Below are 23,235 nucleotides of genomic sequence, written 5' to 3'. Positions count from 1 at the left end.
ACGCTGCGCACGTGAGCTAACTTACCGTGCGCAGCAAACAAACAAACATCAATAAAACTAAGGAGAGAAGAAACTTAAAGCAAATAAACGTGTTAACAAGTGGAAAAATAACCAAAGACATTATAAGAACTAAAATATGTACAAGATATAATGTTTAACATAAAGATGGAAACAGATAGAAACTTAAACAAAACAATGGACACCACCCTCTCCCACTGGGAGTCATTTCAGAGGGGAGAGGGGAGGGGGCGAAAAGAATATATACAAACAACCAACGAAGAAGAAAACAAAGGAAGGAGGGGCTACAAACAACATAGTGCATCATGGATTTCAGAGTTTCTCTCAGGCTTGTGGATAACTACCAGGTAATTTTGTGTAATTATAACAAAAAAAAAACAGGGAACTACAGATGTGCATTTTGCTTCTGTTACATTTGTATTGGTATATGTATTGTATCATGAGGCAGGGGGAGACAGCCCGCCCTACCCAAAGGAGTCTTAAAATGAGCAGGATGTGGTTTTATATTTTGTTCAGAAGACAGTGGGAAATTTAATGGACAAGATCAGATGATGAGAATTACTGCTTTTTCCATAGGGGGCACCAAAATTGTTTTTAACTGACAGTTACTCACAGGAGCTTCAAGTGCATTGCACAGCATAAAAACAGCTAAGTTCAGGAAGTTTGTCCTAAAGAAATGTATATTTTTTTGGCCTGTGCAGTAACTCAGGATTATCTTTACGAAAGCAAATAAAGAAGAGCTTCTTTGTAATGTTACAGCAATTTCAAAATGTCACATCCCCTGGCTAATTTAGTTAAGTTTTCTTTTTTTTCTGCTCATGTTTCCCAGTCTTGTCATTTCCTGTTTTATTTTGTATACTTACCTTGTGTCTCTCTTCCAGATCACTCCTTCCTTCCCATCCCTACCTGTTCCCCGCATCTGCAATCACCTCATGTGTTTCACCTGCATGTGATTGTCTGTCTCCACCTGGTGATCCTCGTCTGGGTTCACTCCTTTCCCTCTGTGGGAAATCATCTGTATTACTCCTCGTGTGCATTACTTTCAAGCCTTATTATCCTGATAGATCTTTCCTGTTTTGACCCAGTTTTTTGTCCGTAGTTTCCGAGTTTTGTCTGCCGTATTTTTGTACTTTCACCTGTGCTGATTGACCTCCTGTGAACCGAACCTTGCTTTGATTAAACAGATTGAGACTTTTTTCTTGTGTCCAGAGTCTGCTTGTGGGTCCTTTACTTGGCATTTTGTTACACAAAAAGAGTTTGCATTTTTAATCTGCCCTAAATTTTCCTGTAAACTTTGAACAAGTCCTAACCCTTATTACTTGAAGTTTTATACTGTACGCCTACCCTCTTGAAAAATTGATCTTAAAGATTCAGGACTGCTCTGTAAAGCATATATTCTTACAATGAAATAATCAGTCATGAGGCAAAGTTGTTCCTGGTACAGTACCATTAGTATTGAATGTATCTATTAATATTTATATTCAACTTCACACTATTTCATTTGCAAGGCTCCGCTTGCTTGGATCCTGTTTCTAAAAATGGATATAGGACATTTCCTCTTGAGTTTCAAAGCAGCAGTAAAGAGCAGTCTCATTACTGTGATTATGTTTACACACACAGCATTTAATGCCTTCACTGTCACTCATTTCCAGAGGTTACCACAGATAGTTTGATTCTATTTTGGGGCTGCATCTAATAAAGAATGACTCAGGATTCAAACAAGGTGTGTGAACACCTTAGAGAATAAGAAACATTACATGAGTCTCTCTGGGAGTTCGTTTTGCCGTACAGTAATTTGTGACTGTGTACGTAGAGTGCAGTGTGTCAGCCATAAAAGGAGTGAGGGACATTGTGTCTGTGTGTGAGGGAGATAAAAGAAAAAACAGGAGAGAAGAGAAAGAGAGAAAGTGAGATAGATCAAAGCCTATGGCAGAGCAAGGCCCTGTATCAAAAATGAGGTTGGAAGGCTCTCCCTCCTCTCTCCATCATGCTCTCCCCTGATCATCCACCCTGAGGAGAATAAACTCAATCCATGTTAAATTATAGATTAAGGCCCAGCTCTGGCTTTGGCTTGGCTGCTGGCGGGCTGCATTTGCGTGGAGCTACTGCTGAGTTTTACACACTTTTCTACTGCTGCTGCTACTGTTGCCTCACCTCTCTGCCTTATTAAAATCAACATCAAACACTCTCCACAGATGAATAAAATGATTTAAAAGAGACTGTATGAATATGTAAAGATTGTTTCCACAATGCGCTTGCTGTGCAAGGCTGTAGCTGAGTTTAGACTCTCCAACTCATGAATGAGTTAACCTTTAGCACCACTTTCAAGCGACAAGTGTTTTTCTAACTTGTAATATTTTATTCACCAGTGGGGCTTTATTCTTCCTCCATGATGAGTTGATTTGGAAAGTTACCATTTTACAAGTGTTTTCAAACGGAGTGTTGCCTGACGATCGGTTCCATCAGCGGATGTTGCAGATAGGAATTTAAAGATGGTTTTTTAACTCTGTGTCCACAAGAACAAATGATGTAAACATTTCAGACTTTTACTTTGCATCACTCTCATTTTACATCTGAGTTAAAAACAAAAACAAAAACAAAAAAAAAGAAAATAGACTCATGACCAGTTTATTAGGCATACCTGTAACTGCTTATGGATGCAAATATCTAAACAGCCAATCACAAGGCAGCAAACAGTGCATTAGGTATGTAGGCATGGTCAAGGCAATTTACAGAAGTACACACAGAACATCAGCAAGGTGCAGGTCTTTGTGCCACACTGGCTGGTCTGAGAATTCCCCTAACTGCTCATTTACTGAAGATTTTTACACAAAACCATCTCTGGGGTTTAAAGGGAATAGTAAAAAAAAAGGAAGAAGAATTTTTACTTAATAGCATTTCTCTGGGCCAAAATCCCTTCTGATGGCAGTTTGGTTGGAGCTGATAGAAAGGCAACAACAACTCAAATAACCACTTGTTTCAACAGAGGAATACAAAAGAGCACGACACATCAAAACTTGAAGCAGATGGGTTACAACACAGAACCACACTGGGTGCCATTCCTGTCCGCTAAAAACAGGAAACTGAGGACACAAATCACACAGGCTCACCAAAACTGGACAATACAGGATTTGAGTCTTGATTTCTGCTGCAACGTTCAAATGATAGTCAGACGTAAACAACATGATGGCCTTCCAGATCAACAATAACGATGGACGTTAAGTCACCTAAATCCCCATTCTGATGCCCATTCTAAGCTTTAGCAGGTTGACCATGTGTAAAAGCTGTCCTGCACTGGTTGCTGCTATGTGATTGGCTGATTTGATTTTTTCGCATTAATGAGCACTGACTGTTAAGTGAATTTTGAGTATCAGTTTGTTATAAACAGTATTTTCATACACAACCATTGACTGTGTATATGTATATGGGCATCATGTCTGTTTTCTTCTATTGTGTAAACTGAAGCCAAAATCCCCCTCAAAGGGTGCAGTCTTATCACGCAATTGATGTAACTTGGAGCCAAGACCTGAACAGAGGGAGCTGGGTGGCAGGGCTGTAGAACTGACGCCACAGCCCTTTAACTAACCAAGACCACATTTACCTTCAGTACAGCCCACAGCAGAGAAGATTTTGTGTTGGTTTGAACCAAGGTTGTACATATGGGGGAAAATGGGAGAACTTTCTGGATAGGGGCTGCATAGGGGGTCTACGGAGGTCAGCAAAGATGTGGTCCATTGTAGAGTAAAGGTTCAATAAGCATATTTTATCTTTAACCTAATTACTGATGATTTAATCAATGCCTTAAAAATACACTATTTTTTTGATGCTTCAGTAAAATTAAGTAATGCAGGATATGTGGGCATATTGAATATACCCACTTCTGAATCTCCTTTCCAAGGATGGCAAATTCAACATAAAGTAATCTCTGTACACTAGTGCATTGCTTTGTAATATGTTACACCCTACAATGCTGGGGAGTATGGAAGATTTCATTCAAAATGCATCATCATATAGTTGCCTCGGCTTGTAATGTGTGGGCCACTGGTGTCTGTAAAAGCTACTGTTTTTCCTCTGTTAGTTTCATAATGATCCTCACTCCCTGAAGCAGAGGATCAGCGACAATGTGCAAATTTTTCAGACCCATTTTTAGATTAACTTAACATGCAAGATGTTCATACATGTCTTTGTTTGTTCATACATGTCCATGTGTTTATAACACAGGATGGCTATCCTTCACTGAGTGAGCTACTAAAAAAATTACAAGGGATAAATTAAGAGTTCTGCTCCAGGCACCACACTGCCACTAGATATGAGTCTTTTGTTAGGGAGTGTTCACAATGTTGGGCGTGGCGGTTAAACCACCTTATAGCCATGACCAGCACAAAACAAAAAGATACTGAGGTAACTTTCTAGGGAGCTTTTGAACCCACTTATTTGGATACTTGCAGTGCAATAAAGAGGTGAATGTGAGCTGTGAGGCTAGCTAGCATCAGTGCTACAGAACAAACACAGTGCATTGATATCAGCAAATCACATCACATCACATCCTGTTCTCTAGGTTTTTCAAACCTGTTTGAACCAGCCGTCAGTCATCGAATGAATCCTCTGTTAGTGGTCATTGTTTCCTGTCATCATTTCTCCTCTACTCTGTTAATCTGGCAGAGAATGATACAGAAGCCACATTTTAACAGAGCTTTAAATCTTGACATCATATTTGCTCTGTTCGTATCAAATAACTAATTTAAAGATCTCAAAAAAAAAAAGAAAATTTGATTATGGTGGCTGTACTGACAAGACTTACAACTATACAAAAAGTAGCAATTTATTTGGCTTTAAAAATGGTTGGAATTATCGAGGTTATTTAAATACTCTATTTGTAACATAGTAGTAGTAGTAGTAGCATTTTAATTCATGCAGACATTTCATTATACAACTTGAAATGCCTGTTGGTGTGAATATGGCTGACCTGGTTGTTTGTCTCTACTTGTCAGCCCTGTGATTAACTGTTGACCAGTCAGGTACTTTCACCCAGTGACAGCCAGTATTGGCTCCAGCCCTGCAGCCCTGTATGAGATAAGTAGTGTCGATATTGGTTGGTTTATCATTTTATTTCTATTTTCAGCGTTTTTGGTTTGAGTCTAAGTCTTGGGTTCCATTAAGCATGGCTGTAAGCTTCACAAGGACTGTAACTGAGTGTAACAGTTATAGTCCTTCTGAACATACGTTTTGACATCATACAGGGTGTACAGATGATAAATAAAACCACAAGTTACAACAGATGACCAGTTTCCATGCCACAGCATTTTATTCACAAATATCTGGAGATATTCACTCCCTTTGATTCAAGATGAAACACTTTGTCTTCTGTAACAGTGTATTTTTAGTAGCCAGAGTATAAGTAGAAGAAAAACTGCCAATTCTACCTCTTGCATAAATATAGAGTCCAGTGTATGAAAATAATGAATGTTTAATTTTGGTACAGTCTGTGATCGAAAATAGAAATCTGTATCTGTTCTCAACAACAAAAGTGCAGCAATGATATAGTTACATAACAACACTTAATGTTTCTCATGCAAATCAAATCTCATAGGGCAGTCAAAGGCATCAAGAAAATGTCCAAAAAAAGTTAACATCAAACATGGTACATGCACTTGCATCATCTTCATCATGCTGATACACTCAGACCGACTAAAAACAGATTTATCTCAAACCATAGAAACAAGGGGAAATTATGCACCGGTGCTGCTCCAAGTCAGTCCAGAAACTTCTGTTAGGCATAATATATCCTGTATTTACAAAACAGGAGTCCTCCAAAGGCATAGTTCATTTGCTGCAGATCTCCTTCTTATCAAGAGACAAGCTTATTCTTGATCTATGATTTATTTTCCTCTGTTTCATTGTGAATTGGGAGGTTGAATACTCGTGTACACAGCCACACACACACAGTTGGCCTGAGGAGTCAGAATTAATATCAGTGACCTTCCCTTGAAAATCAATACACTAGCGCTTGGCCTTTCACACTCTTCTGCTTCATTCTTTACCCAGAGATCCAAGGTTCCCTTCAAATGTAGCAATGTGCATGTACATAACTAAAATGATACATATGCATGCAATACATGGCCTGAGGCAATGTGAACCTGCAAACACTGACAATAATGCCATGCAACCATAAAGATTTGCAACTGAGGTAAGACAGCCTGTATGTAAGAAACATTCAGGAACAAGATCATGCTCCGGTCTACATTCATAATAACAATTTTGTGACTGAGAGAAATCACAGTGACTTCTTTAGATTCACTAAAGAGGGTTTGTGGTTTGGAGGCAACTCCCATTACGAAAAATGACTGGGCCTTCTTTGGTTTCATCAGTAAGCAATGTCTCATTCTTAAGCTTGTATAGATTGGTAGGCAGGTTGATAGACAGACAGACAGAAAGACAGACAGACAGACAGACAGACAGACAGACAGACAGACAGATAGATAGATAGATAGATAGATAGATAGATAGATAGATAGATAGATAGATAGATGGGGAGGCTGCCCTTTGAAAATATTTTTTTTTTTCCTCACAGGAATTCTTCACTGTCCTGAGATAACACAGTGACACTTTCAAGAAGCTATGTGCTCAGCAGGTAAACTGCATTCAGTGTAGTGCATTTGTTAGGGAAAAATACAGGGAATAAGAAGAGTCCCGTGTGAGCTATCATGTTGATCAACCTGTTGATAAAAATTGAGCTTACTTTATTTCTTTGCTGATGATATGTAATCATCAGAAGAACCTTCGTTTGTTCTACACCTCTGATCCTGGCTGCAGCTCGACTTTGACCCAAATGTGGTGTTTAAAGTACCTGCAGGGTCTTGCTGTTCATTAATTTCTATATCTCTCTGGGGTTCGGGCATATTTTCTGATTCAGGACACAGATTGGTCACTGAGGCTCTGCGTGCTTCCTGATAGGATGAGCAGATATCCTGCCATTTGCTTCGATTTGCATAAATCTGATCAACCATAGGCTGCAGCTTCCTGTTGAGTTTCAGCAGTGCCTGGGAACAATACAGGAGGTTATACACCTGTTAGTTCTGACTGTGTGGTCCAAAGAAGCATTACATAAGTGATGACACAAAGTCAATTCAAACCAAAACATCCTTGACAAAATGAGTTGAAACTAATAACTGCTCACAACAGACTGCTCTGCCTCAGGTAGCAGCTCTAAGTACTTTTAATTTACCTTTACATATAACAGTGCTTTTCTTTATCAGTCAGTTTCATACCTTAGAAATACAGATGAGGATTAAATTTGTAACCCCCCCATGAAAATTTAATTTTTTAAATCATTTCCCAAGTGCTGTTGGAGCACTTGGAGCAAAATCCTTGGAGCAAGGATTTTTTTTACACAGCTTTTCCAAACATCCCAATTTTATTTTGGATGCTTATATTATTTTACTTCCCACACAGAAACAAAAACCAAAACTAGAAAGGTCAAAATTGTTAGCCCCCCTAATACTGATAGTCAGCTGTGTCCCCTTTTTGCCAGATAACAGCCTGCATTCATTTGTTGCAGTTTTCAACAAGTCTGACACGTCTCCTGACAAATCCCAGCCCATTATTCTTTCACTAATCTCTCAGGCTCCTCCAGATTTGATGATCTTCTGGCATGGACCTTGGTCAGTAGTACACCCCACAGATTAAAAACAGGGCTTTGTGCAGGCCAGTCAAAAATGTTCACTTTGGTCTTCTGAAGGTAGTTCTTCACCAGGAGCTATGTATGTTTTGGGTTGTTGTCCTGTTGGAAGACAAAGTGACGACCCAGACACAGTTTTGCTTCTGACTGCTTGAAGTTTTCTTTAAAAATCTTCACAAGTGCTTTTCTCTTCATGATTGTTTTCACTATTTTGAGATTCCAGTATACATGCTCTTTCTCCAGGTTGTCCTTAGCATACTTCAGTCTGGCTTGAAGGTGTCTCTTCTGCAGAAGTGGAGTTTTTCTTGTTCCTCACAGTCAATTCCTGTGCAGGGCTCTAGTGATGGTCCTCTTTGAGACTACAATTCGTGACTCGGGTAAGTCATTGGCAGTTGTTCTGGGGTCTTTAGACACATCTCTCACTAGTTTAGTTTCTCTTCCTAACTTGATTTTTACAAGTGTTGAACATTACAAAAGCACATCTTTCCACAACATTAGTTTCCACTATGACTCAACAAAAAAGGGTCAGTTCTAATTGGGGCTAAACATTTTGACTCTGGTAATTTTTGTTTTTTGTGAATTAATTTTGTTTCTGTGTGTGAAATACAATAATGTAAGCATCTAAAATAAAACTATGATACTTGGAAAAATTATTTGCTCTGTTTAACAACACTTGGGTTATACTTTTTTTTTTTTAAAGTAGAGTTTTTAATCCCAATAAATCTTGGGGCATCAATCACTTGTCTCAGTATTTTGAAATGCACTACTTTGCAATTTAAACAGGTTTTGTTTTATTTTATTTTTTACAGTCTTAGGGTCAGGTTTTTTTAAGTGAAACGAGACACTAAGGAGCAGTGGTTTTCTTATTTTACAAGACTGTGGCAGCAGGTAGAAGGTGCATTGGCTTAAAGTGCTGAGAGGGACAATAAAATATAAAATTATTGCAATAAATAAAATTTAATGTACTAATTATGGACCTTAATTAATCACGATTAATGCATTAACTCTAACAGCCCTACATGCAAATAAAGCTAGATTTTTTTGCCATACCGTTTTACAATCTGTCATTTTAATTTTCGCTCTTTAATATTTTGAATATAATATAATGGATTATGACTTTATTAGTAGTTTTCAATTTATAATGCACTCTTTTACCAGCTACTATTCAATGAAAATAATAATCTTTGAGGTTATGCATTTTTAACAGCATGGAGAGAAAATATTAGAACAGCAGCACAGCGTTTATTTCTCATGCCATCTTTTTATGCAGTGACAGAAGAGCACAATCCCTATCATCAAACAAGAAAATATAAACTGCAGCATTTAAGTTATCACTTGTTTCAAGTCTATTTTTATTATCAGGATTTAATAGTTTGAAGACCATAGCTGATACAAGTTGTTATAAGGCTGCACAGTACAGTCCTGTGCTTTTTTTTGTCTGTTTCACGTGATTTCTCTAAGTTGGCAGAGTTTTACAAAAAATCAATCGTCGATCTTTACATTTCACTACTGATTTCAAGCTGTTTAGCTGAATATCATCACTGCAGTAATTTGGTCAGCAGTGACCAACATCAACATCTTAACCTCATGTGTTATTGGTTAAGTAAACTAATATTCAAACTACTAACAACATTAAAAAATCCCATTGTAAAAATAAGCCTCAAAGAGTGTGAAACTAAAGACCTCATTGGTACCTGGTAAAGGGGTTTGCATATCCCATCAATCCACTCCATCTGTAGAGCAGGGAGTTCATCTTTGCGGTTACGATCAAATATGGCCTACAGAAAGGTTACAGAGGACCAAAGACATTGACTTTGTTCTATTAATAAATTCCTCAAATCAAGAAAATGGACTGAATGTACGCTGGAAAGCTTTTGCACTTACCGCTGGGGTCAACTTAAGCTCAGACCTCTCTCTGTCACCTTGTTCAAAGAATTCACTCGTTACCAGCTCTGCAACCTGTAACAATCATTATGTTATTTTCATCAAACATGGTGTAACTTTTGAGAACTTTGGTTAAAACATGGACTAAAAGCTAAAGCTAGAGGTTGCATGCATTTTACTCTGGTCTGTCAAGAATCTGCTCTTGTGATTTAGCGAGGAAATTGACATTTTTCTGCAAGGACATGGGCATTTTTTTTATACTTTAACTTCTAAAGCAGAAGAGATGTGCATTATTTTTGACAAACTTGACATACACTTTTAACTTTCTACATGAAACCCCAGACATGACAGATATTATCTTAGTGACCTGTTTTGAGATCTCCCAAGGACGAGTTACAGCGCCTAGATCGCATGCGGTCATCAGCATGGACCTATCAATGACATCACCTCAAGCTCAGTTCTAGAAACTTGTTTTGCACATCACAGTAAAAGAGATCTGCAAACAGAAAAGCTTTTTTATTAATTAGCACAAACCTGAGAACTCCTCTGTGTCCTTCATCCGTCCAGCTGAATTCTCCAGAAAGAACACACTCAAAGAACTTGGTTCTGCGCCTTACAGTGCAAAAAGATATTCAAGGATACAGCAAATGTTAAAAGGCAAAAGAATACATTCCAAAGCAGCTTTCACCACAGTAACCTACCACTTTCACAAAGAAATATAAATAGTTATTCTTTTTATTAAGGATAAGAATTTCTATCAAGAATCTGTAATCATCTTTTTCATTTTGTACTTAAACAAGTGGAAAAGTTTTAAATACAAGAAAAACAGCTTACTCAAAGTGCAGTGTAAGGTCTGTGGAGAGAATAGCCTGCTTCAATAGTTGCATCATGTTGCTGTACTCCTCAGAGCAGAGGTTTGCAAAGATATTGTGACCCTATGAGAGGAAAGGCAGACGCACACACACACACCAGAGAAGGCAGGGATGAATAATAGTGACTAAAATGTCTTTATCCAGCCAACACATTGGGAGAGTCATTGCTCACTGTCAAATGAAGCCCCTATTATCAATGTTCATTAGCAATGTATACAGACTCTCCTCTGTACTATGTTAAAAGAAATCAATAGAGAAACAGTTCCTAATGATCAAACTGATCTACATCTGAGACAAAGCAGCCACATATTGGTCACTGCTGCCGCCTACCCACAAGCACTCTGTGCTCAGCAGTGTCCCAAAGTGCAAATAAGTGGCTTTCTAAAACACCAGTGCTTTAAGAAACAAGCTTAAAATCATCCCAAAGATGATAACAGAATTCCCAATTTTAAAATAGGGATCAGACATGTCCTCATGCATGATGGTCATTAGGCTGAGTGTTTATTGTTTTGTACACATATTCATTCCGATTTTCTTACTGTAATGATTATGTGCAACATCAAGTCAAGTCCTTTGGGTAGTGCAAGATTAGCCAACTAAATGAAATCTTGCTTGCTGGTTAAATGAATAAACCTATTTTTTTATGGCCCTTAATGCTCACCAAATGTATCTAAGTTGTAAAGCCGGGCATACAACTGCCGTCTCTACAGCGGTTGTGGCAGAATGTCACCTCATGGGCGCGCAGATGGCCTAGTAGTCTACAGCGCTACCCACGTACACGGGGGGCCTGGGTTTGAATCTGGCCCGTGGCCCTTTGTTGCATGTCTCTCCCCACTCTCTCCTGTTTCCAGCTCTAGCCACTGTCCTCCTCCTATTAAATTAAGGCATGAAAAGCCCAAAATAAACCTTAAAAAAAAAAAAAAAAAGAATACTGTTCAACTGACTCACTTACAACACACCACCATCGTACACAATTTATGTGCTCACACTCCACGGTCCGTTGGTCATACATGACCTGAGTGCTCACACTGTATGAGTGAAGTCGTGACAAAATTCTGTGGAGTTTCCTTTTTAAAAAGTTTCACACACTGAGGATGAAATGTTTCCAGTCATATTCTCTCTCCCACACAAACAGACAGCATCACAGTGTGTTTGTGGTGATGTCCTTTGGCTGAGTTGCTTGGAGTGTTATGTTGTCTTCATGGTGCAATGGTAGCTAGGACCACTGATTAACCAGTCACTAGATCTTCCAGACTAGGGATGAGTACTGAATTTGGTACTTTTATACGTACCAACCGAATTCCACTGGTAACCCCGAGTATTGATTCATGTAAAATCAAACCACATTTCAGTAAACATATCCTCATGACTATGAGAGAGTGGAAGAGTACGTCATTTTTCATGCTGGACGTGAACACAGCATTGCACACACAAGAGCCTAATGACATCAGTAGCAGCCTATTCAATCAACATATCAAGCATGGCTGCTTGTTCAATCACCCCTTTCTTTCTCTCTCCCCTTCTGAATGAGGTGATCCCTATTTTACTAATTGTCAGACTACAAGCACTTTCTTTCTGCATTTGGCTGGACCTCTGTTGAATTAGGTCAGTCACTTTATAGGTGTGTGTGTGTGTGTGGGGGGGTGGGTGTGTGTGTGTGTGTGTGTGTGTGTATGTGGGGGGGGGGGTATTTATGCAGTCACTTATTTTACATTACCTATTTTTATTCAATTGACATGGCTTTGTAGAGATCTGTTTCACTTTGACATTAAAGTTTTTTTGGGGGGTCAAATTCTATTGATTATGATTGATTAAAATCAGTAAAAGGATAAACATCCAGGGGAATGAATACTTTTTCTATAGGCACTGTATGTTTCTCCACAAGTTAAATCATGCTCAGTTTTGACTGTTTCCTGATAATTTTCTTAGATTAGGACTAGTTGGCTAGTCTGACTTTTTTTGTCTGTTCATCTTAAATAAGACGAAAAAGATAATCGTTTATTTATCCAACAATGGAGAAATTTGTGGTGTTACAGCAGCAAAGAGGATAGCAGCAAGTAATTCACATATTATTCACTAAGAACATTTGTGCTCTGAGATTAAGAAGGAAGACTAATACCACTAAATACTAAAACTTGGGCATACATTTCATATTCCATAAATCTTAGAACCTAAATGGGAATCAGAATGAATGGAAACATGAGTCTGACCTCACTTTGTAGAATCATGACCGCATGGTTAAAGTGATGATGCTCCAAGGTGGCTGATGTCCCGTAGAGAAGAGCCAAAGCAGAGCCTGTCCTTAAAAGATAATAAACAGAGCATTAAATGGTTTGCAAATGTGACATGTCATAAAACTACTGGTGAGGGTCACCTACTTGGCTTGGAATGCATTGTTAGTGCCTCTGTGGTCTAGGTCATGACACAGACAGCCGACCATCAAAGCCAGTATCTCTGCATCTGACAGAGCATCCTGGAAGTTGGCTGTCTGACAAAAACAAAGCAGAGAACTAAACTAACCACAATTTCATTCATGTTTTTATAGATATTCATTCTTTCTGACTCACTGCCCCATGATTTTTATTGGGACAGGATAGGATATGATAGGACTTGATAAGTAGGAATGACTTGACATAATGTCATGAATTGTGAGGGTTTGGGAATGGGTAGGAGAGGAGCCCACAATGCCTTTAATCCAGTTGATTGAGATGATAAAATAAGGATGGCATGGAATAAACTGAGATGGGATGGGAGAGATAGGATATGATAGGATGGGGTGTGACTGAATCAGATGAGATGGAGTATGATAGGAGGTTATAAGATTGCATTGATAGGACAGGGCAGGATTTACTAGAGTGGAAGTGGGTGGGATGAGATGGGATTTTATAGGAACTGCATGGAGTAGGAGTGGAAATGGTTGGACAGGATAGGATAGGATCTAATGGGTGAAATGGTAAAGGGTGGGAAAGGTCAACATGGCATAGAAAAGGATGGGATTATATGGGACATTTTTTAATCAATAAGGCATTGTTTGCATTGTCTTATTGAACAAAAGTTTATCATTCTCTTTGACACATTACTCTAAGGCTCTTCCTTTGAATTTACTCTTAATTATGCCTCTCCTGTAATGTTTCCTCATATTGATCTTTTGATGACTGGCTGCTGATTTGCTTAAGATCTGCAGTTGCTTCCTCTTTACACTGCAGCCCTTAAAAGCAATACCAACAGCTTTTATCATCATCAAGGGTCTAAGTTTAGATGGTGGAGTTTGATGTAGATGCCCTTTATTGTAGTGGACAGTTTGACAGTACAGTGGAAGCAAAAATGGAAGTGAATGACTCACAGTGGTAAAAGTGAGGGTAAAGATGCTAATTTAAGATATTGTTCAGATCAGAATTGTGCAGAAAACTCAGGTGTTGAAAAATGGAGCAAACTAAATCTATTTCTTAAATGGTCCAGTAAAAACATTCCTGTGCTTTTGTAGATAATTGTTCCCACCTTTACAGACTGTGGTTGAAACTTACTGTGATCATTACAAACATGCACTGGGATACATTGAAAGCATGCCTCCAGTTATGATACGCCACAGTTCGGTAGTTCTTCCTCACAGTCAGAAGCCAGCGGCACAAAACCTATGTGAGGACAGAAACACAGGTCAACATGCATATAGACTGTATTCACAACATGGACTCTAGTGCATGACCCCTCAGCCTCACCTCATAGTCAATTTTAAACTTTTGGACGACTCCAAGTTCCAGAAACATCCGGAGTGATGCAGTGATCATGGCATCATTGTCCAAAGAAAAGTCATTGAAGTGAAACTCATCGATGCCTAACTCACTGCTCAGGGGGATCTTAGCTGCCTTAGGGGGAGAGGACAGAGCTGTCAATTAAACATTACTACCAGAGAAGGATGCACCACTATATACACCTCTCACTATACAAGATTTCTCACTGTGCATAAAGTGTAATTATAATGTGCATAATGAGTTAGGTTTTCTTGACGAATACCTTTAGCCTGTCAACTTCCACCTTGGAGCAGGTAGCATGATAGGACAGCATCTAAAAACAGGAGTAATACTTACATTGTTATATAAAGGCTAATGGTTAAAAAAAAACACTCATTGCTCTACTTGATAATCAGTGCAACCCAAATTGTAATGCAATCCATCTTTCTTACACAACCAATATCAAAGAAAGTACATCTCTAGTTTTAAAACCAACTTGCGTCATATTTTTGTTTCCTGAGAGGAAGAAATTCTCAGGTGTTTAAGAAAAACAATGAAGAGTGTGTGACAGAAATACAACTGTGTGTTGCTGTTAATAAGAGGTGAGGAGACTGGCACATGTATTTATCATAAATTATTAAGAGCAGCTGAAATATTGATGTCAGAGATGGAGAACCATGTTTGCTGTGGGTAATGTGCACAGGTTAGATTGCGGGCAGTGGAGCAGAGCACAGATGGAGACACTAATGAGCATGAAGAGATAATTCTGTTTGGATTATCATTTATCAATGATGCCACTTAACTGCTGTAATCTCATACTATTTTAATGGCACAGGACATGATTTTTAAGAGTGCTATTTAAATATTAATGGTTTTACTATATTTACAGTATTTAATAAACAGAGGTTACATGTTTTTTGGGGTGGGGGGTGGGGGGGACTGAACAGGATGAATTTCTAGTATTTCTGATGAGAAATGGTAGCCATTCTCCAGACATGTTTTGCAATAGAAAAATGTCTGTCAAATGGTGACATTAGTTTGTGCTGAGCTCTGATTGATTGCCAAACCTATGCATACATATTTCTTCTTTGTCTTTCCTGGTCATGCCATTTAGTTCTCATATTTTGAAAGAGACAGAAATGTTGGGTAAAGACAAGAAAAAGAAGACAGCACACATGCATACAAAGAAAGTATTATGAATGTATAATATCTGCATTTCCGGATTGCTGGAGAAAAATAAAATAAAATTTCATTGCATCTGATTTGATGCATTGCTTACATCAAGTGCTACAGACTGCTTGGCCCATGTCTTCTTAACTTGATTGTACATCATAGTATTGTTAATTCCAAGGCCACAGAATATCACAAATGCCTGTAGACACACACAAAAAAAAACAGATAAAATACATAAAAGCACAACTTTTCATCAAAACATTTCTTAAACAACTAGGATCACTTAAACCACTGCTCACTGTAATCAAATCTAAAAACTAAAAACTGACCTCAAACAGTCTCTGATCTGCATCACTGAAAGTCTTCCTGTCAAGGCGGTTTAGTATTTGTGCAACACCTGTATGAATCACAAAAAATATTGTTGACAGTAACATGAAAGTTACATTTCAGTGTATTCACATGGATTATTTTAAGTAAGTTTACCGATTATCTGGTGAGTTCTATTCCAGATAGGGACACACAACACAGATCTGATGTGAAAGCCTGACGCCTGATCAGCCTGTAAAGAGAAGAGACAGTGACAGAGCAGAAAGCCTGTGTTTGTAAAAATAAATGATAGGTTTTAAGATCTGCAAGGCCTTGAAAATCATTAAAACTAAGCATATATGTGTATGTGTCCACGCATTTGTATGAGCTCTTTAAGGTCTAATGGAGAAACTGTGACATCACCTCAGCATCAAAGCGTGGGTCCTGACACACATCGCTGATGTTGACGGGTAGTCCTGTGGAAGCCACCAGCTCAGCAATGCTGTTATTGATCAGCCAATCAGAACACGATAGCTTCTCCATGCTGATGTTGCCAAAAACAAAAACAGGAACAATTTTAAGGACTCGGCAGGACATACTGAATTAATGTTGTCCTCCCACCCATGCTAAATACACATTAATCTGCAAGTGTCTGTCTTACCCAATGTCACGGTCCATATTGCACAGTGGAGACATGAGCTCAAACGTCTTGGAGAACTTCACAACCTTAAGAAAAAAATATAGACCAGTCACAACCAGCAGAAATACCTTTTATGAATAAAAGTTAAAGACTTTTGCACAAGGATTAAAAAAAAAAAAAAAAAAAAAGTTAAAGGTTCGCGATGCAACATTCTGCATAATGGTATGACATACATTCAAATATATACTGTACCATAAACGTTTATTGTGGAGTAATAAATACATTTCTGTTTTTAATCGTTATATTATTTTTTTGGAAGCCCTCCTTAAGTACTGCAAGACAGTCTGGCTGCAGACCACTACCGTGAGATACTGCATCTGACAGAACAGAAATACACGCATCAACTTCCATCCATACCGCTATCCTATGCCCCTTATCCCATAAGGGGTTGTGGAGGGGCTGGAGCCTATCCAAGGTGTCACTGGGCGAGAGGCAGGGTACACCCTGGACTGGTCGGCAGTCAATCACAGACAACGAGGCATGCTCACACACCTACGGCCAATTTAGAGTCACCAATTAACTTAATGAGCTTTGGTGGTGGGAGGAAGCCACGGAGAGAACCCACACATGCACGGGGAGAACATAAAAACTCCACAGAGAGAGGCCCTGACAGGGAAGTGAACCTGGGACCTTCTTGCTGTGAGGCAACAATGCTAACCCCTGCGCCGCAGTGCAGCCCGCGCATAAACTTTAAAAATAAGATCATATTAATCTTCACGTTAGGTTAGGGTAAAGGTTGAGGTAAGGGTTAGGCTGAGTTACTTTAAGTCAAAAACCTGACCTGAAAACCTGATTACAAATCATTTAATAAAGCAGAAAAAAACAATCTGTGCCTATTAAAAAAGATACTCCTCCATGCAAACATTCTAACCCAGCTAATGTAGTTAAGGCTAAAGAAGCTATATTAGCTACATTGATAACAAGGTTATTAAGCTAATGCATGGCTAGAGCTAAAAAAGCTGCACAAGCTATGTAGGTACAAAGCTATGTAGCTATATCTACAGCTATCCAAGTAACATTAACAACATAAACTACATAGGTAATGCAGCTAGAGCTAAAGCAAATTTAGCAACTTTAGCTACATCAGATTATAATATGTATGCTTAAGCTCGGCCCATTTAAGAAGTTGTTGAGAGAACCTTGGCCTGCTTTAGATTTCTTAGCTTCAGCTAAAGCTAACATTGCTTCACGAGCTATCCAGTTAACATTTCTATGTAAGACATAAACCTGTGTTGCTAAAATGTAGCCTAGGTAGCTGAAATGGGTCTATATACTGTATATTTTAACCCAGGTTAGACATCAGACCTTTTTTTTTTTGTTTTATTTATGAGATGTCTGAATGTCTCTAATGTTTTGCAGTGTGGATGTTTTATGAATGTTACTGCCAGATTTGTTTATAACTAAAGTTGAATTTAAAACAAAAAAAAGAAGAAAATATATTCTGTTCTAACAGATGCTGTGTCTCACAGTAGTGGTCTGCAAGAGGAGGCGTCTGAGATCTATGGTCTTAAAGGGGCCCTGTATACTCAGAAGAGGCTGTTTCTAGGGGTATAATAGAGTGTTGATGAGAACTGACAGACTTAACAAATTAATTTAAAAAAGCTTTTTTTGCCCACTTGGCCAGACATTAGACCACACATCTGGCCCACATAAGAGATCCCACAGAAATTCATGTGATTAAATGTGGCCTCACAAGAAAACACATTAGGGACAATTGAGCCATAAAACTATAACATCTGGTTGGTGACACTTTCTGGTCATTTGTGACCAGACTTTAAGTGGTAAAGGCCCCCTTGATTGTTGTTGGGCACAAATCTGACCTAAAGTTAGGCATAAAACCATGTCGTATTTCAGTCTAAAGCAGAAAAAATGCATAACTCATAAAAAGCCTAAAGTCTCACAGGTGAGTCGATGTCTTCAAGAAGAAGCACAGAGCAGCGTTCACACTGCAGCAGTGTCAGCGCTCGCTGCATGATCTTCCTGACAATCTTCTCCAGGTCAGTCTGCTCCTCAAATAGGTCATTGACCACCTCCAGCAGAGCCTGTGGTGATGACAAAGAACACTCATGATTTTTTTCATCATACAATTTATAAATAGCTGTTATTTTATGCTGGAGGAAGATTTCAGGTAAGAATATTGCAGTATTTTATGTCTTTAACAATCCTCTGGTGGAAAAATCTTTTGCACATGCACCGTTCACATTCTCATACCCTGCTCCTCTCGTACTCCTTGCGGGACTCTGAAAACAGCTTGGCATTGGAGATAGATATTCCACAGAATGGTAGATACATCTGCAGAACCTATGCAAAGAAAAAATGTAAAGAAAAAAATATAGATGCAAGCAATTTGCACACTTTTTAAGGTATTTACTGGGCAAGAGAAAACTATAAAATGTGAGGATGGAAAGTCATGACAAGGTTAGCTGCTGCCCTGAACAAAATGCTTTTAAATAGACTGCCAATTAATGAAGTATTGATTCAGAGGCAAGACAGCATTTAGTGAAACATCAGAGACCTTCAGTGTCCAAATAAGCCGACAAATAAAGATGTTACTCTTTCTATTTTTAGTGGCTTTGTTGTTAAAAGGAGTAAAAAGCTTTACTTTGCATTTGCTTTATTTAGAGTTCTTTTCAGGTTCTCACAAAGGCAATCATGAAGATGTTGAAACTTCTGTAAAACTTTGTTTATGTTGATTCTTATGTGGTTAGAGATCACATATACATTAACCTTTGAAGGCCATAATGAGGACATCACATTTTAGTGTTCTTACAACAAAGTAATTATTTCTGCTATCAGGATTTTTTAGATCTTTTTCTGGCATGTCCACAGTTAAAGTAAATCTTCTGCTTTGAATGTGGGTGAAAATTTTCTTTGCATTTTCAGGAATGGGGCTGTTGGTCCCTCTTGAAATTTCCAGATTTTGGGGAATTTGGTTGGATGTCTGGTGAGTTGGCTTGGAAATTTTCCATTATTTTTCCTTTGAATTTGGGGGGAATTTATATGCAAATCTTGGGGAATTCAATTTGAAAACTTTGATGGAATTTACTTTGACATTTTGGAGAATTTGCTTAAAATTTCAGGAGTTTTCATGGAATTTTGGGGGAAATTTCCATTTAAATCTGCAGGCTTTTTGTCAAGTTTCACAGCAACATTTAAAGATTGTTTGAGGATATGTTGGTGGTTTATTGGATTTAAGGATTTTCACATGAATTTTTGTTAATATATTATAATTATATTTCTCTAATGATCTGGAAATCTAATAGTTTAAGGCACAGGTGTCAAACTCAAGGCCTGGGGGCCAAATCTGACCCTTGGAACAGTTAAATCCGGCCCGCAAGATGATCTCCTATTTCTGTTATAACTGGCCCATCAGTATGAAGTCTTCAGATTTCCTGGAGTATAAAAATGGAAACTTATCCTTGATGAGTTAAGATATCCTTGTTAAGTCACAAAATCTGAAAAAGTAAGGAGTAAAAAGATTTGGATAAGAAGTCAGGAATGTGGTAAAAGAAACTGATTTGTGTTTTAATTTCACATTTTCAATTTAGCATTTCACAATAAGGACTCAGACTTAGGATTTTGACTTTTAATTTCATACTTTGAGTATTTCAGCTCACAATTTTGACTTCGCATATAATATTTTAAGCTTTAAGATTCGTAATTCTAATTTTTAAGTGATATTTTGACCTTTTTAACCAATTATTTTGGATTTTACCTCATATTTTCAACTACAAACTGTGACTTCATAATCTCATAGTTTGATGTTTTAGACTCACAATTTAAAAATTTGAATCATATTTTGACTTTTAATTTCATCATTACAAATTTTATTTCATATTTTGACCTTTTGAAGTCATGATTTTGACTTCCTTTCTGTTATATTTGCCATTAAAAACATTACAATTCAATTTCATGTTTTAAACTTATCTTTTTTCATTTTTGAAATGTCAAAATCGTTTATCATCAGTGTTAAGTTTTTTTTGTTTGTTTGTTTGTTTTTTTTTAATTACCGGTGAAGCAGGTCGGCAGTTTATGGGTAAAAAGGTGACCCTGTTAGGCCCACAGGTTAGTCCTGAATCCAGAATCCGGCCCCTGCTGTGATTGAGTTTGACACTCCTGGTTTAAGGGAAACAAAAGCTTGAGTCTCAGGAGTTTGGGAATAAATGGTTTCTTACAACTGTATTCTGCCACCTTGTGGACAAACTGTTGCATTTCAGAGTACTGACTGAATAAAGGGGCCACAACTTGATTTACACCAACAGCATCGCTCAGATTTTATGTGTGTTGATATCAAGGAAATGTAAGACTTGTTTTTATGACTTGTAGACATATGTCAAGAAGAGACCATTGCTTTGCATGTCTGCAATATGTATCTTGACTTTGGTATCATCAAACTGGGAGAATGAAATCATATGCCTAAGCCGTTGAACCATAAATTAAGCTAAAAGATGCAGATTGTATAAACGCACTTTAAGTGGGTCGCTCAGGGAGCAATTGCAAGTGCATCCACTCAAAAGTGTTTTCTCTAAGTATGCATATCTATTGCACAGCCTCACATATTTAATGCTGCATGCATGAGAATGAGGCTGACCTCTCTTCATTTCTCATGTGAGGAACACTTCCCCCCATCTCACAGCCATTAAAAGGGAGTCACTGTAAAAAAACAGTTTTCATCTTGATGGCTCAATAGGCTCTGCAATAAGTGTGTGTGTATGGTGGTGGGGGGAAACACAATGTTCCACAAGAATCTAATTTTAACTCCATCTTTAAAATGCCCATAATGGTAAAACCAAGTGCAATAACAGTGATGCTGTTAACGGGGCAATAAAGGGATGATAATATGAAATATTCCCCTTAACATGGAGCTGATGAGTTTTTCCTCCAACTTTGAGACACAATTTAGCTTCACCTTCTCATCATCCTCAGTGAAGGGTGTGCCCATGGGATTCTTGTTGATTGCCTGTACAACACCAACCACTTCCCCATCGCTGTTACAGATGGCCATGCAGAGGATGGACTGAGTCTTGTAGCCTGTTAACTTGTCGATTTCATCACTGAAGCGGTGGTCCTGGAGAAAGATATGTGTAAGTTTATCAAACATGTTTCCTCACTGACACACACTTCACTCAAACGCCAGTTAGGCGCTCGTCACGTTCCTGACGCAGTTGTTGGGTACTGTTGTGTACGTGTGTGTTTTTTTTTTTTTTTTTTTTTAACTTTAGCTGACACACATTTACTCTATTGCAGTGACAGACCTCAGGGGGATCCGCGTCGTCATTTTGCAGCCCAGGGCCAAGATATAATGATGTGGAAGGCAACTGGTAGCGTTTATAAGACGAGAGTGGCCTCGTGGGAGCAATGAGAATTATTACGCTTGCTTTGCTGACATTTCTTTGACTATTAAAGGGGGAAGCATTTCTTTCTCTGACATAATTAAGGTTATCAAGAGAAATCCTTCCTATTTTTCCCGGGGATAAGCGATCCCTTCAATGAACTTTCGAAACAGCTGACAAAAAGTACGCTCCTCTCTCTTTACCCCCTGTGTATGATCCCATTTACAGACAAGCTAACATCTACAACAATAGCTCCACGTGACTGAAATACATCTGAAATGAATTCGTTCAGTTACCTCATATGCGTTTGGGATGTTCACAGTTTCCCCGTGCTCTGCAACGTATCCAATGATACCTTTCCCCCACGGAACCTGCACCTCGTTAGAGTTCAGGGTGCTGGAAGATGGTCTCACTGTGGTGCCAGAGTGCACATCAAAGAATTTAGACACAAGCGTCCTCTTGTGCGCGGGTCCCTCCACGAGGAACAGCGAACACCTGTCTGCGTTCACCAAGATGCACACATTTATCAGGATCTTGTAGCTGAGGTTTGTTAAGTCGAGATCATTAGAGATATCCTTCACTAACTCCAGGAAAAACTCCCTCTCGTTTGTTTCCTTCAGCCTGTATTTGTAATCGATGGCGCTGGACGCGTACTGGGGCACATTGACCCTGGATTCTAGCAGCGCGCTCAGGATGTGCGCGGTGGTCGGAGGCAGGGAGCTGGCTTTACGCAGGAGCGCACGGCGCCTCATGCTGGACTGGGACTCGTGCTCGCTCAGGCTCACATGCTCATCGTAGGTCCGGTGCGTGGTGGTTGCTTTGGAGCGGGCAAAGTTTCGTCGTAGCTCCATATGGGACGATCTGCGCCGGAGACCGTCCGGGTTAGTCGGCCAGAGCGGATCCCTGGCTGCGCTGCGCTTCTCCTCGGATGTGGTGACTTTGGACGGCGGGTGCTCCTTCAACCATCTGCTCACCTGATCACACTTCGCCTTTCGGATGAGATACTCCTCAAAAAGATCAGGATGGAGATCTAGAAACGCCTCTATGTCCGAGAAATCAAATGTTGTCATGGTGTGAAGCTGCTGTGGAAACACACAGATATGATAGAATTAGAGGAGAGGGGATGTTAGCGAGCTTCTCGGGGCAATATAGTCCTCGAACATTTATTCATCCACTCCTACATGAGGCAGTCCATGGCTCTCTTCTCCCTAACCAAGCAGAAGTGGATCCAGTTTGTTAAAGAGCAGAGTGATGACGCCTGAGAGAAGAGCGACAGTATAATGCAGCCTGTCAGTCAGCACAGACTGAGCTGTGTCTCTGGAGATTTCAGAGGAATACTATGCAGAGGTGTAGAAAAGCAAAGGCACCTACATACTTTCCCTGCAAATAGAAAAACTGCAGGGCTTGCTGCTCTCTCGCTCTCTCTATTCTATACCACCAGAGACACTGTGTGCAGCGATCCAATCAGAACCGAGGACGAATTTAATGTTACATCTAAGCTGAGAACGTGCAGCAGGACACAGTTCGTACAAAGAGATGTTCA

At 39.0% G+C, this 23,235-nt stretch overlaps 1 protein-coding gene across 1 annotated transcript; it reads right to left on the bottom strand.

Annotated features, from left to right (window-relative positions):
• Nucleotides 1–6,758: 6,758 nt before the first annotated feature.
• On the bottom strand, nt 6,759–22,762 carry pde11al (phosphodiesterase 11a, like). Its single transcript, XM_041793314.1, has 20 exons — nt 21,989–22,762; nt 21,269–21,427; nt 18,571–18,660; nt 18,261–18,401; nt 16,321–16,385; nt 16,083–16,203; nt 15,837–15,912; nt 15,683–15,750; nt 15,460–15,552; nt 14,464–14,514; nt 14,169–14,315; nt 13,977–14,084; nt 12,831–12,940; nt 12,663–12,753; nt 10,415–10,515; nt 10,115–10,192; nt 9,948–10,011; nt 9,581–9,655; nt 9,391–9,474; nt 6,759–7,058 (listed from the first exon to the last, which is right to left on the bottom strand). Exons 1-20 carry the CDS (start codon nt 22,760–22,762, stop codon nt 6,759–6,761), a joined length of 2,796 nt encoding a protein of 931 aa, XP_041649248.1.
• Between the last annotated feature and the right edge of the window lie 473 nt (nt 22,763–23,235).

Source organism: Cheilinus undulatus, linkage group 8 (genome assembly GCF_018320785.1).
Source record: "Cheilinus undulatus linkage group 8, ASM1832078v1, whole genome shotgun sequence".
Lineage (NCBI taxonomy): Eukaryota > Metazoa > Chordata > Actinopteri > Labriformes > Labridae > Cheilinus > Cheilinus undulatus.
The sequence above is the reverse complement of the archived record's forward strand: the minus strand, read 5'-3'. Positions and strand labels throughout refer to the sequence as shown.

What these genes read in the sequence shown, in the direction of transcription:
- pde11al (XM_041793314.1), bottom strand. Translation starts at nt 22,762, where the DNA reads ATGACAACATTTGATTTCTCGGACATAGAGGCGTTTCTAGATCTCCAT. An exon ending in TGGAAGTTGACAGGCTAAAG is followed by an intron (nt 14,316 to 14,463) that starts GTATTCGTCAAG and finishes TCTCCCCCTAAG; the next exon opens with GCAGCTAAGATCCCCCTGAG. An exon ending in AGTTTAAAATTGACTATGAG is followed by an intron (nt 14,085 to 14,168) that starts GTGAGGCTGAGG and finishes GTCCTCACATAG; the next exon opens with GTTTTGTGCCGCTGGCTTCT.